Below are 15,396 nucleotides of genomic sequence, written 5' to 3' on the forward strand. Positions count from 1 at the left end.
TCCACCAGATGTACATCATCAGCAGTGTGGTGCTAACCAGATTGTGCCCCAGAAGCCTGACCATTAACATGTCCCACCAAGATGCATGTATCAGCATTGGTGGAGGGTGGGGATGACAGCTGTGCTGTGACTGTAACAGAGCTCTCCTCTTCTCAGAGTTAGGAGAGGGGGGCCGCCCGGGATGGGCCGGCGCTATTGGCTGCTGGATCTGCGGGAGAATGGACATGTGGTCAGTGGGAGGGATGGGTCAATCAGTAAGGCAATCACTACTCACGTTTGACAGTTCCTCCGGGTGGAGCCTGGGCTGGGGACATCTGGGGCATTGGTGAGGGGAGTGTATGCTCCCTTGGGAGTTGGGGGGGGGGGGGGGGGGGGGGGGGCGTTGGTGTCTCACTCGTGCTGCCCGGTATAGGATGTTGACCTTTTCCCGGCACTGGAGGCCAATCCTCCTGGTCACACTCCCCGAGCTGACTGCTGCCGCCACCTCGTCCCAGGCAGCACTGGCTGCCTTGTGGCTCACCCTCTGGGACACTTGGGGGAACAGGACATCCCTCCTGACTTCCACTGCATCCAGGAGCCTCCCCCGGTCAGCATCCCCGAATCTTGGGGCAGGTCTCAACTGCGCCATTGTTGCGAGCTGGCTGGGGTTGGCTGAGCAAGTGCTGCTCGAACTTTGTTAGCGGGTGGCTGGCGAGCGCGGTCCCGGCGAATCAGCTGGTGAGCCATCGTTTGCGGCGAGACGCGCGTGAGGCCTCGTTAAGTGGACCAATTAACGTTGAATTGTGTTGCTGGCCTCTCTGGGCTAGGCGCCGGGACGCTCGCTGCAATACCTGCTCACTACCACACTTAGAGTCCCTACAGTTCAGAGAAAGCTATTCGACCCATTGAGTCTGTACCAAACCTGAAGGAGCACCCCAACCAGGCCCACGCCTTGTAACCACATCCAAACTTTTGGACACACTAAGGGGCAATTTGGTGCTCCCCACACCTCCACCCACCTAATCTACACATTTTTGGACTAGGAGGAAAGCCACGCACACACAGGGAAAATTTGCAAACTCCACACAGTCACCCAAGACCGGAATTGAACCTAAATCCCTAGCGCTGTGAGGCAGCAGTGCTTATCACTGTGACTGCTGGCAGCACAATCCCTCTGTGATAAGGCTTCTGAATAGTCCCTACATTACAGGACGATGATGATGACTTTCAGTGGGAACAGTACATTGATCCTCACAGAACCTCTGTGAATGCGAGACTCCTGTCTGGCTGATGGCAACTTGCTTGCTCTCAATGTGTATGGTCACATCAAAGTGATGCAATCTTACGGCATCCTTGGTGAGCTGTACCCTTGAGATCCAGTGTCACTGGATGTTGAGGCAGATGTGATGGAGATGCAAGCTGCACCTCAAAGGTGCAGAGAACACAACATGGAAAATGACTGGAATGAGTGACGCTGTCCTTGCACAAAGTGGGAGACATTCTCCTATGTGATGGCAACATTGCACAAAACATATGGAGGAAACCCTGGGCTGGGCTTTTACTGGTGCAGGAATCAAGTTTCAGGCCGGGACCACAGGAAAACACTAAGGACCGCATTATGTGGCGGGAAAAGCCGCCATTTCCGTCAACGGGTTCAATGCCATTTTTCCCACTCAACATTGGCCATTTTTCCCACCCAACATAAAGCCTTACTGTATTTAAATCTTTTAACATTCATTCAATTTTGCCTGCTGACTAGACGTTCTACATGTTTGTTAGGCTTGTTTTCTGCACAAAGCAAAACTGAAAGACCAAATGTGAATAATTATTAAAATTACATTGCTGCTAGCGACATTTGTTCTAGGAACTTGGCATCATAACCTAAACTTGAGTGTGGAAAGAAAGTGTTCTCTGCTGCATTGCAGCCCCTTGCTTGTGAATAATGCCAAACACCGTAATAATCTTCAGAAGAACAACTTTTGTATCTTAAATTAAATGCATCTGTGAAGATTACAAAGCTTTATTATGAAACAAGCAAAAATATTTTAATGTGCATTTTTCATTTGTTATTCAATTCAACCCAACTGTTCTACTCCACTCACATTGAGAAACCCAAATATTTTTAATTACAGCTATCCCAATATGTAGTGTTCTAATCAATTTGAACAGGTTAATTTCATCAATTTCCAATTGGATTTTCTTTACAGCGATTAAGATTTTGATTCACACAGTTTTGTTTATCGAAACTGATATCCATTAACTTTCATTTGTAGTTATGGGAAGTACGTTGAGGGGCTTTTAAGGATGATTGTTTTCATCAACGTGCTGCTCTGCTTTTTCAAGAAGATTTTCCTTCAGCCGAAGAATTTCACGTTCACTTTCAAGAAGCTGGTATTTTGCCTTTATCATACTTTCTTCCTTGGTGAGGACTTGATGTCCCAACGCAATAATTTCTTTAAGGAGGTTGACTGGAGAAAAATCTTCTGCTGAAAGAATTTAACAACTATTGCTTGCAATTTCTATTCGCGTATACACACGTTGGATTTTGCTCTTAGTCGTGGACTTTCCCAATGACTATTTTGCCTCCGCATTGGTAACTATATTTTTCACTCTTCGTGGTAACCCGCAGATTAATCAACTAACTACTTGTGGTAATGAACAGAGCGCCACTTGCTGTAACAAAATTTTCCTTGGCATTGTTCCAACTGTACACGTGGCTGCAATATAAGTGTACAATTTCTATTACTGTGCTTTTGGCACATGCCATCAGGAAATTGGGCACCTTTGCTGCAATTTTTTTTTTGTTATCCATTCATTTTAAGAGGGCAGAAAAGGAAAATTCATTTTCTGATTCAGATGGGAATAGGTCTTCAGCCTTACCAGGATGGAATGGACTTTGCCTTACAAAACAAAAGGCTAGCAATAAGGCCACCCAACGGAATTTTTTTCTTCAAATACCGAAGCCTTGCTGTGCCTTATGTAATTGGTTAGTTCTCCCTTGTGAATGTTGACAGTGAGCATAAAATAGCATTTTGAGGGTTTGAAACTTTATAGTCCAGCCTTATCTTGTACAGATTGGTTCAGTTCACAGACTTGCATCTTTGTCATTCTGTTGAAGAATTCAGCAAACGCTATTGTCTGTATTGATGTATTTATTTGAGGGAATTTGGGTTATATTGTCAACACCATGTATTTCAAATGTACCTATCGGAGATGAGGCATTGTGCTTTAATTTTCATTTTCCAATTGATTCCATAAGTGAAAATGTACAGAACATAAGTGTTCGGGCCATCAACAGTGGTATAGCTACTCCAGGTGAAGGGAAGACTAAAGTTATTGAAATAATTACACCAGGATTGACAGATGAGACAAATGGTGAGCTAAATGGTGTTAGCAAGGTCAAATGGAGAAGTTCGGATCTCTTGCCAAAATATATATAAATCCACAGGCCAAGGAAAAGTGAATGTAGGACAGTAGCCATTAGAGCGGCATGATGGAACAGTGGTTAGCACTACTGCCTCAAAGCACGAGGGACAGGTTCGATTCCAGCCTTGGATCACGGTCTGTGTGGACTTGAACGTTCTCCCCGTGTCTGTGTGGATTTCCTCTGGATGCTCTGGTTTCCTCCCACAGTCCAAAGATGTGCAGGTTGGGAGGACTGGCCATGCTAAATTGCACCTTATTGTCCAACAGTGAGGTGGGGTTACGGGGATGGTACGTGGGCCTAGGTGAGGTAGCCTTATTGATTAAAGATTAAAGATACTATCAATATATCAGGAAGAGAGGTTATTGGTGAACTCAGAATAGTACAGCACAGAAGGAGGCCATTTGGCCCATCGCACCTGTGTGAGTTCCATTGAAGAGCAATTCAGTCAGTCCTACTCACCCTCTTTATCCCTTATCCCTGCATTTTTCACCAAGTATTCATCTAATTCCCCTTCAGAGGCTACTATAAGCACCAACCTATTACAAAACCTAACCAATCGTTGTGTAAAACAAACGCTTGTTTCTCATGTCACCTTTCGTCCCATTGGCCCTTCAGCTATTAGGAACAGTTTCTCTGTATGTACCATATCCAAAATTTTCATGATTTCATAATCAAATCTTCCCCATGATTTCAAACACCTTTATTGAATCTTCTCCAGCTTTCTCCGCTGTAAGGAGATGAATCCAGATTGTTCCATCCCTGGATGGAACGCTACCATTTTGGGACTAGGCCCCACACACTAAGTCGTCTGGCTCCAATCTCATGACTTATGCAAGGGGTGTTTCGCTCTGTATTCGGCTTTTGAAGAAAGATAGATCCCCTGAAAATGAAGATTTAAAAAAAAATTAATTTGTGGATGTGGGTGTCGCTGGTTAGGCCAGCATTTATTGCCCATCTCTAGTTGCCCTTCGGAAGGTGGCGGTGAGGTGCCTTCTTGACCCGCCAAAGTCCCTGAGGTGTCGGTACACCAACAGTGCTGTTAGGGAACCTGGTCCAACAATGCCTGCTTCCTGTTGGACTGCAAACAGACTGTTGTAGAAAATTATCTTGAACACACTCCAGGAACTCTCATGCCTCTTGTCCTTTTGCACTATTCCTATCCCAGTCTATATTTGGATAATTGAAATCCCCCATTATATTTACTCTCTAATTCTTGCATCCCTCTGTAATTTCTTTGCAAATTTGTTTCCCTACATCCCTTGCAGTAGCTGGTGGTCTATCTGCTACACTGATCAATGTTATTGCGTCTTTTTCATTCCTTACCACTAACCAGAGAGATTGTGTCCTTGACTCCTCAGGAACAGCCTCTCTATACGTACTGTAATACTATTTTTAATCAGTGCTGCCATTTCCTCCCCCGCTTTTCTTCCTTTCCAGTCTCTCCTAAACACCGTGTGCCCAGGAATATTTGTTGCCCAATCCTGCCCTTATGTGGCTCACCAATCTTATTAACTCCACTCTGTACATTCACATACATGCACATTAATGCTGGCTTTATAAGTTTCCCCCTTAATCTGACCCGATCTAATGACTTGCTATTGCCTATTCAATTTCTTTCAAACTCTCCAAGTATTCTATTCTCTGAGTCATCCTCCTTAACAGTCAATACTTCTCCACTTCCCATTGCCAGTGTTTCTCCTCTCCTCTCTGATTTACCCCCCAAGGTCTCGTTCCCCTACAAATCTAATTTAAAACTGCCCCAATAGCATTAGCAACCCTCCCCGCGGGAACATTAGTCCCAGTCCTGTTAAGGTGTAATCTGTCCATCCCACCAGCCCCAGAAATGGTCCCACAACCTTAGAAATCTGAAGTCCTCCTTCCTACTCCATTTTTCCAGCCATGTGTTGAATTGTTCATTCTTCCTATTCTCACGCTCACTAGCACGTGGGTACTGGGAGTAAACCTGAGAATACTGCTCTTAAGGTCCTGCTTTTTAATTGCCTTCCTAACTCACTAAAAGCTGCTTTCAGGACTTCATCCCTTTTCTTACGCATGTTATTGGTCCCAATGTGAGCCACAACCTCTGGCTGCTTACCCTCCCCCAAAAGAATGTCCTGCAGCTGCTCTGTGACCCTGGCGCCAGGGAGGCAACATATCATCCTGGAGTCATGTCTGAAGCCTCAAATGCCTGTCTGCTCCCCAGCTATGGAATCCTCTACCACTGTAGCACTTCCATTCGTCCTCTTTTCCTCCTGTACAGCTGCTCTACCTGTGGTAACACAAACGTGGCTCGTGCTACAGTTCTCTGAGGAACCATCTTTCTCACCAGTATCAAAAATGGAAAAAGTGATTAGACAGCAAGATAACCTCAGGATTCCTCCTTCACTGTCTGTTTCACTTAGGTACTCTTGACAGTCATCTGTTGCCTCTCTGCTTGTGTACTTCTCAGCTCATGTGTGACCACCTTTTTAAATCTGCTATCCAGATAATCCTCAGTGCGCAAATGCATCACAGTGCTTCTAGCTGCTGCTCAGGTTTTGCAACCCAGAGCTCATGTTTCTGCAGATGGTGGCACTTCCTGAAGATGTCGTCATTGAGGGCACTTTGTGCCTACATGACTTCCCACATTCTGCACGATGCATATTTTACATGGCCCAGATGCATTGACATACCTCAAACCTTTTTGATGTATGGAGCTACAGCATAGTATAGTATAATGACTCACATGTCACTCACCAATCGTCTCCTCTGTGCTAAGTTCGGAAAGGCCTACACTTACAAACCAATCACCTTACAAGACACCCGTGACATAACTTTCAGATTATATCTGTCAACTTCCAGGCCTTTCTTCTACTGCTTCATGGGCTATCACTCGCTCCAAACCCCTGCTGCTCTATGGGCTCTCTCTCTCCAAACGCCTGCTGTTTTCTGGCCTCTCTCCAAACTTCTGCTTTATGGGCTCTTTCTCTCTCCGAACTTCAATTGCTTCATGGGCTCTCTCTCTGAACCCCCGCTGCTCTTTGGGTGCTCAATTCCTGAGCTCCTGCAGCTTTATACATTCTCCACATCTCTCACTCTCTCTCTAAACTCCTGCTGCTCTTTGGATGCTTACTCTCCAAACTTGGCTGCATTCTGGGTTCACCTCTCCAAACTCCCACTGCTTTATGGTCGTCCCCCCCCCCCCCCCCTCCCCCAGCCGCCTCTCTCCCTCTCCAAACTCCCACTGCTTTATGGTTTCCCTCCCTCCCCCCCCCCCCTCTCTCTCTCTCTCCAAACTCCCACTGCTTTATGGTTTCCCTCCCTCTCCCCCTCTCTTTCCAAACTCCCACTGCTTTATGGTTTCCCTCCCTCTCCCCCTCTCTTTCCAAACTCCCACTGCTTTATGGTTTCCCTCCCTCCCCCCCTCTCTCTCTCCCTCTCTCTCCAAACTCCCACTGCTTTATGGTTCCCCCCCCCCCCCCCCTCCACCCCCTCTCTCCCTCTCTCTCCAAACTCCCACTGCTTTACGGTCTCCCTCCCATACGACCATAAGTTATAGGAGCAGAATTAAGCCACTCGGCCCATCGAGTCTGCTCCGCCTTTCAATCATAGCTGATATTTTTCTCATCCCCATTCTCCTGCCTTCTCCCCATAACCCCTGATCCCCATATTGATCAAGAACCTATCTGTCTCTGTCTTAAAGACACTCAGTGAGGCAGCACGGTAGCATTGTGGATAGCACAATTGCTTCACAGCTCCAGGGTCCCAGGTTTGATTCCGGTTTGGGTCACTGGCTGTGCGGAGTCTGCACATCCTCGCCGTGTGTGCGTGGGTTTCCACTGGGTGCTCCGGTTTCCTCCCACAGTCCAAAGATGTGCAGGTTAGGTGGATTGGCCATGATAAATTGCCCTTAGTGTCCAAAATTGCCCTTAGTGTTGGGTGGGGTTACTGGGTTATGGGGATAGTGTGGCGGTGTTGACCTTGGGTAGGGTGCTCTTTCCAAGAGCCGGTGCAGACTCGATGGGCCGAATGGCCTCCTTCTGGGCTGTAAATTCTATGATGATTTGGCCTCCACTGCCTTTTGCAGCAAAGTGTTCCACAGATTCACCACCCTCTGGCTGAAGAAATTCCTCCTCATCTCGGTTTTAAACGATCGTCCCTTTAGTCGAGATTGTATCCCCTAGTTTTAGTTTTCGAGGAGTACGCCGCATGCCGTCAGGACGGCCTCAGGACGTCACCCGAGGTCCTCCTCCGATGCTCCACCCCTAATGGGCTGAGTCCCCGACAGTGTGGGGCACGTGTCCTCACAACTTTCGGGGACATGGCATGACAGCTGAGGACTGTGCCCAGTGCCGCCATAGTCAGAGGGGGGAGCCCTTCTGCTGGGGGGGGGGGCTTCGGCGGGGACTGTGGGGGGTGGTCCGGGGGTGGCGAGGGGGGTTACAGGGGGGCAGATTTTGGCAGGCCGGATGCGCGTGCGGCCGGCGCCATGTTGTACGGCGTGGCCTCCGCAGGCCATCGCTGTGCGCATGTGTGGCCACGGACCCGGCCATTCTGCGACCGTATCCGCAGGTAAAGCTGGGGGCTTTACGTAGCGCAGCTGCTAGCCCCCCACCGGGTGGAGGATCGGTGCGGGGGCAGCATCGACTTTTTGGTCGTATGACCAGCCGGATGCTGCGGACAAAGCTGAGGATCGGAGAATCCAGCCCTTAGTCTCAGGAACGGAGAATCCCGGAATATATTTTTCCAATTGTAAGTTAAAATCTGACAGCCAAGTGTTGAGGTACGAGACCAATCTTTACTCAATTTCATATTTATTCACAGAATGAAACTTGGCAAGTGTATAGCTCCGAACTCTATTCTAAACCTGTGTCAATGAGTGTCTTTTTATATGTGCTTAAGTAATCATCAAATCAACACCCTCGATCTGTTTTTATTTAACCTTAATTGATATGATTTACATCGCAGCGGTGAAAACTGTGCTGAACGGCAGCTGCGGCCTAATCAGTGCCCTGGCATAACCTTTATCTCTCGAGCTACTTGAGGTTAAAAACATTTCTTTCACCTGTTGGTTTTATTTTTTATACCTGTGTGAGGGGTCTATTTTAAAGTTTAAATCTTGTTACATTAACATGGGCAAGTATCCAGCACTGAATGAGTTCTGGCAGTTTGCTGACGGAAGACTGATTGAGGGAAATTTGTCTGCTCCTCTAAGAAATGGCTGCAGTGTTTTAAAAAAAAATGATTGTTGACTTTGCCGCTTAATTTTAAATTAGAAAATTGTATAGGATCCCAATTTCAGTTACTACTCCAGTCAATGGAAATTTTGACTCCCATTGATCTCACGTTTTTCTGCGTTGCCTTGGTTCCATCCCTAGTTGAGTACTGTATTGATACTTGAAGACAAATCTCTCCTCTGGCATTCATCTCTAATATCTGGATTAAGACCGTAACGAGGTTTGGACCGCTTTTTTTCTGGGAGTACCCAGATCAAGCAGGTTATGGATAAGAAGGTGCCTGCGGGCACCGCCGAGATTGGCAGTAATTATTTTGACCCTAACATTGTCCACAGAGTGAGACTGGTGAGGGCAAATCCTGTAGCACCAGCAGTTGGAAAATTCATGCTCCCTCTCAGTTCTGTTATTTCCCTCGTTTTCATAGCAAAATGGCTTCCCAGGGCTGAGTCCCACTCATATGTGGGGGCAATTATCCAGCCTGAAGTTTTGCCCAGTTTGTCTTTAGGGGTCAGAGAAATGAACGAAAGACAAGTGGAGGATTGAATGATTGGAAGACATTTGATTGATTGATGGGCATTCCTTCATCCAAATTAAATGTTCTAAATTATTAAATTGAATCAAAATATTGAACAAGAATTATCTTGCCATCTGTAAGGGAAAAAATGTTAATACATGAAGCCATTTATTAAGTGAGGAAAATCACTTCATCTATTTTACAAAATCTGCAACTTACTTTCACATGTTGGGACCTGACCAGTCCAACCGCTGGCTGTGCATATCCGGTAGCTCTGACCAACCTGTCTGTACCTAGAAAAGAAAAATCTATTGAAGGTATCCAAAACTTGCCAGACAAGTGAGCTAAAGATTATATGTGAAATGAGTGCAGTGTGCTAATCAGAAAATAAATCAAATGGTTAAACTGATTTCAACTATCAACTATTATAAAACATAATGAGACTACTATTAACCCAGGGATGGGACTGGGGGCTTACTATGCACAGGGAAATACGAAGACACCCCTCAATATAATCCCAACATCAGAAAAACCTTCAGCAAAATCATTCAGGAATTTATGCAGCTGAATACTCACCCTTCATTACAATGATATATGGCTTTATTTCCTAAAGTAGTACCTGATGCTTGATAATACCCATTCTCAATTTCTCCTGGATGACCACAATTCCTCGCTAGACAGAAACAAATAATGTTATTAAACAACCAAAATCTCCAAAGGATTTTTCCATGTAATTCATCGAAATATGAACATTAAAGGTGCTTAACCTGCTGCACATTGTTCCAGAGCATTGGATTTATTTTCTAAATTTGGCCCCAGTAATACACAATTCAATCCAATGATCTAAAACTCCAAGCTAACAGGACTCTGTCCTCAGCCTAAATTTTAAAACACAAGCAACTTTTGCATGAGGGTGGGAATATTTTCATCGGTTATCAGGAAGTCCAGCGGTGTGAAGGATGCTTCACTGCAAAGCGTGTGCAGTGATGTCCCAGGCCTATGGCGTTTGCCTGCAACAACCACAAACATGTCAGAAATTCTAGTCACCGGAGTCTCTTCCCTTTGACTCCCACTGATCTCAGTTTTGTAAAGGGATCCTTTTGTGTCTTACTCATTTAAATACTACTTTGCTGTTGAAAGCAGCGGCTGCCACCTTTCAAGTTGCTCCAATTTTCTTTGTTTCATCTCAGTTTCTTACACTTCTTTGTCCTCTTCAGCTCCTGCTGCAGTTAACCTATGCCCTTAACCTGCTGCAAGTTTATGTCCTTCTGAGCTCTTGATATGCAGCGAATCATGGTTAATTAGGATACTATTACTGGGCTATAGAAAATCAACTTGCTGGAGCAATCCAAGAATTAATATGGATCTATGCATCTTTGGATAATAAGATGAAAATCAATAACTGCACAAATCTTGCTCATGGGTAACCACACCGTTAAATGCTAAGTAATCAAATATTATGGTTAAGATTGTTCATAAAATGCTAACTTATAGGGCGTGATTCTCTGGCCTCATTGTGCCCAGCGCCGATTGGCTATTCCTGGTGAATAACAGGAGAGCCCCTAATTTTTTATATATATATAAATTTATACTGCAGAAGGAGGCCATTCGGCCCATCATGTCTGCACTGGCCCTTGGAAAGAGCACCCACTTAAACCCACATCTCCACCTTATCCCCATAACTTAGTAACCCCACCTAATCTTTTTTTGGACACTAATGGCAATTTAGCATGGCCAATCCACCTACCCTGCACATCTTTGGACTGTGGGAGAAAACCGGAGCACCCGGAGGAAACCCACGCAGACACACGGAGAATGTGCAGACTCCGCACAGACAGTGACCCAAGCCGGGAATCGAACCTGGGAACCTGAAGCTGTGAAGCAACAGTGCAAAAACACTGTGCTACCATGCTGCTTGTGGTACAGGGGGCAACAGTCAAAAAGAGCTTCTTCCCCGCTGTTACCAGACTCCTAAATGATCCTCTTATGGACTGACCTCATTAACACTATACCCTGTATGCTTCATCCAATGCCGGTGCTTAAGTAGTTACATTGTATACCTTGTGTTGCCTTATTATGTATTTTCGTTTCTTCCCTTTTTCTTCCCATGTACTTAATGATCTGTTGAGCTGCTCGCAGAAAAATACTTTTCACTGTACCTCAGTACACGTGATAATAAACAAATCCAACCCAAGGGGTGGGGCCTGAGGGGGACCATGGTTATGAAAGGGGGGGGGCGAAGGGGGCCATGAAGAGGGTGCATAAAGGGGCTGCCTGAAGGGGTGTATGAAGGATTGGGGAATAAGTGGGGAATAGTGAAGGGAGGGGGTGTGAAGAGGGTTAAGACGGGTGGGACCTGAAATGGGCATATGGGAGGACCTCAAAGTGGAGGGACTGAATGTTGGGGATGGCCTTAAAAGTGGGGGGGGGGGGGGGGGGGCTCAGAGATCCCATAGCAGTGGGGTGGGGGGCTCAGTGATCCCATTGCAGGGTATGCTGACTGGGGGTAGATGTCACAATGCCAACAAGGATGGATGGGGGTGGGGCCGGGTCACCCACATGCCTGGGTGTTCTGGGGGGGGTGGGTGATGTGGACATTTAGCGATGGGGGGAGGTTGCTCCTCCAGGGGTGAGATTTGGGGGTATTGCCCATGTCTGTGGGGGTCTTGATGTCTGTGGGTGGGAGGTGTGGGGGAGCCTTCAACAAGTTTGAGATCTGGGCACCCTTTAAAAAGGGCTCCCTGATCTCTGAGGATCTCTGGTCCTGCTGGTATCTTTATTTCCCCACTCAAGAAAAAATTCTAAGAGTGGGATATTTTAGTGAGGACCTCCCCAAGCTCCAAGAAAATGAGGGTGAATAACGATCTGGATCGCACCCATACACTCAGCGGAAATCACCACATGAGTCCTGGCCAGAATGGCACTATGGGCATGATTCTCCGTCCTAGTTAAGCTCTCACACGAGCGAAACGTGGCCACTGAATAGCGGGAGAGGCAGAAAACAAGGACAGTGCCAGGCACCAAACAGTTTGCGATGCTACCGACCCGCTCCCTAGGTGAAATTGGATCTGTCCGTTGCATGGCTGAGCTCAGATATCTTTCCCCTCATCCGGGACGCACTGACCTATGCTGAGGCCATGGCACTACTGAAGGAGAACTACACTCAGCCGACTAACAAAATCTACCCCAGGTACCTTCTGTCCACGCGGTATCAACTCCCTGGAGAGTCTGTGGAAGATTTCTGGCGTGCCCTGCATGTCCTGGTGATAGACTGTGATTGCCAGGCAGTTTCAGCCGCTGAACATTCTGACCTGCTACTTAGAGACATGTTTGTTCCGGGCATAGGGTAGGCCTACATCCGCCAGCGCCTCTTAGAAGGGACTACCCTCGACCTCGCGGCGACCAAGAAACTAGCACTCTCGCTCACAGTCGCCTCACGCAATATACAGGCGTATGCCCCCGACCGCACGGCCCACCCCTCCTGGGCATCGTGGACCCCGCCAGCGATCACTCCACCGTGGACCCCATCAGCAACCTCCCCCAGCTAACCCCAGGCCTGCGCCGCGCGGCAGCCAACCAACCCCGGGGGACCCAAGTGCTACTTCTGCGGCCACTCAAAACACCCCCGACAGCGCTGCCCAGTACGGAGCGCGTTCTGCAAGGCCTGCTCTGAAAGGACATTTTGCTGCTGTGTGCCAGGCCCGCTCGGTTGCCACTATTGTCCCGGCACCCGCCATGTGCGACCCGTGGGCGCCGCCATCTTCCTCGCCTCAGACCACGTGCGGCCCATGGGTGCCGCCACCTTGCTCCCCTCACAATATGTGCGGCCCATGGGCACCGCCATCTTGCTCGCCATAATGCCTGCCTCAGGATACGTGCGGCCCGTGGGCGCCGCCATCTTCCCTGCCTCGATCCACTTGTGGACCCTGCTCGTCAGGCCGCTCATCGCCTGCATCCGCCGCCGACCAGCCACGTCTGGCCTCCATCACGATCGACCAGTCTCGACGGCACAACCTCGTGACCGCGTCAACGACAGAAGGTCGACGGACACAAGATATCCTGCCTTCTGGACTCCGGGAACATTGAGAGCTTCATCCACCCTGATACGGTAAGTCGCTGCTCCCTCGCGGTACACCCCATCAATCAGAGAATCTCCCTGGACTCTGGATCCCACTCCGTGGCGATCCGGGGGTACTGCACCGCCACCCTCACCATCCAGGGTGTAGAGTTCAGCGGCTTCCGGCTCTACATCCTCCCCAACCTCTGCGCTGCTTTGATACTCGGCCTGGACTTCCAGTGCAACCTCCAGAGCTTAACCCTGAAATTTGGCAGGTCCCTATGCGGCCTCACGACCCTTAAGGTTGACCCACCTTCCCTGTTTGTGAACCTCACCCCGGATTGCAAACCCGTCGCCACCAGGAGCAGACGGTGCAGCGCCCAGGACAGGACCTTCATCAGATCTGAGGTCCAGCGGCTGCCTAGAGAAGGTATTATCAAGGCCAGCAACAGCCACTGGAGAGCCCAAATGGTAGTGGTGAAAACTGGGGAGAAAAACAGGATGGTCGTTGATTACAGTCAGACCATCAATCGGTACACGCAGCTCGACGCGTACCCCCTCCCATGCATATCTAATATGGTCAATCAGATTGCACAGTACCGGGTCTTCTCGACAGTGGACCTGAAATCTGCCGACCACCAGCTCCCCATTCGCAAGGCGGACCGCCAGTACACCGCGTTTGAAGCAGACGGCCACCTTTACCACTTCCTTAGAGTTCCCATCGGCGTCACTAATGGTGTCTCAGTCTTCCAACGAGAGATGGACCGAATGGTTGACCGGTACGGACTGCGGGCCACTTTCCCGTACCTGGATAACGTCACCATCTGCAGCCACGACCAGCAGGACCACGACGCTAACCTTTCCAAATTCCTCCACACGCCAAACTCCTCAACCTAACCTATAACAAGGAGACGTGCATGTTCAGCACAAACCGATTAGCCATCCTCGGCTATGTGGTTCAGAACGGAGTTCTAGGGCCCGGCCCTGATCGCTTGCGCCCCCTCATGGAACTCCCCCTTCCCCACTGCCACAAAGGCCCTCAAACGATGCCTGGAGTTCTTCTCGTACTACGCCCAGTGGGTCCCTAACTATGTGGACAAGGCCCGCCCACTCATCCACTCCACAGTTTTTCCCCTGGCGGCCGAGGCTCACCAGGCCTTCAACCGTATCAAGGTCGACATCGCCAAGGCCGCGATACACGCGGTCGACGAGACACTCCCCTTCCAAGTCCAGAGCGATGCATCAGACGTAGCTCTGGCCGCCACCTCAACCAGGCAGGCAGGCCTGTGGCATTCTTTTCCCGCACCCTCCATGCCTCAGAAATTAGGTACTCCTCTGTCAAAAAGGAGGCCCAAGCGATCGTTGAAGCTGTGCGGCATTGGAGGCATTACCTGGCCAGCAGGAGATTCACTCTCCTCACTGACCAACGGTCGGTTGCCTTCATGATTAACAACACACAGCGGGGTAAGATCAAAAATGATAAGATCTTGAGGTGAGAGATCGAGCTCTCCACCTACAATTACGAGATTTTGTATCGCCCTGGTAAGCTCAACGAGCCCCCCGATGCCCTATCCCGAGGTACATGTGCCAGTGCACAAGTGGACCGATTCCGTACTCTGCACGACGATCTCTGTCACCCAGGGGTCACATGCTTTTATCACTTCATAAAGGCCCGCAATCTGCCCTACTCCATCGAGGAAGTCAGGGCTATCACCAGAGACTGCCTTCTGGACTCCGGGGAGTGCAAACCGCACTTCTACCGGCCAGTCCGTGCGTGCCTGGTGAAGGCCTCCCGCCCCTTTGAACACCTCAGCGTGGACTTCAAAGGGCCCCTCCCCTCCACCGACCGCAACACGTACTTTCTTAATGTGGTCGACGAATATTCAAGATTCCCCTTCGCCATCCCATGCCCCGATATGACGTCTGCCACCGTCATCAAAGCCCTCAACACCATCTTCGATCTGTTCGGTTTCCCCGCCTACGTCCACAGCGACCGGGGATCCTCATTTATGAGCGTTGAGCTGCGCCAGTACCTGCTCAACAGGGGCATTGCCTCAAGCAGGACGACCAGCTACAATCCCCGGGGAAACGGGCAGGTGGAGTGGGAGAATGGGACGGTCTGGAAGGCAGTCCAGCTGGCCCTACGGTCCAGAAATGTCCCGGCCCCCCCCTGGTAGGAGGTCCTCCCTGACACCCTTCACTC

At 48.9% G+C, this 15,396-nt stretch overlaps 1 protein-coding gene across 4 annotated transcripts in view; it reads right to left on the bottom strand.

Moving 5' to 3' along the window:
- Window positions 1–1,956: 1,956 nt before the first annotated feature.
- LOC140393810 (complement decay-accelerating factor transmembrane isoform-like) overlaps window positions 1,957–15,396 on the bottom strand; it is a 35,747-nt gene continuing 22,307 nt past the window's right edge. Inside the window, exons 3-5 of one of the 4 annotated variants that reach the window (XM_072480276.1) lie at window positions 9,713–9,809; window positions 9,356–9,429; window positions 1,957–2,462 (exon numbers count right to left, since the gene is read on the bottom strand). In XM_072480276.1, the coding sequence (XP_072336377.1) occupies window positions 2,278–2,462; window positions 9,356–9,429; window positions 9,713–9,809 (356 nt within the window). In that variant the 3' untranslated portion in view covers window positions 1,957–2,277. Of the gene's footprint in view, window positions 2,466–3,113; window positions 4,287–9,355; window positions 9,430–9,712; window positions 9,810–15,396 lie in introns of those variants that run through there. The other 3 variants (XM_072480274.1, XM_072480278.1, XM_072480277.1) reach the window with 3 other exon arrangements.

The sequence above is a fragment of the Scyliorhinus torazame genome, chromosome 17, assembly GCF_047496885.1.
Source record: "Scyliorhinus torazame isolate Kashiwa2021f chromosome 17, sScyTor2.1, whole genome shotgun sequence".
In the NCBI taxonomy this organism is placed as follows: domain Eukaryota; kingdom Metazoa; phylum Chordata; class Chondrichthyes; order Carcharhiniformes; family Scyliorhinidae; genus Scyliorhinus; species Scyliorhinus torazame.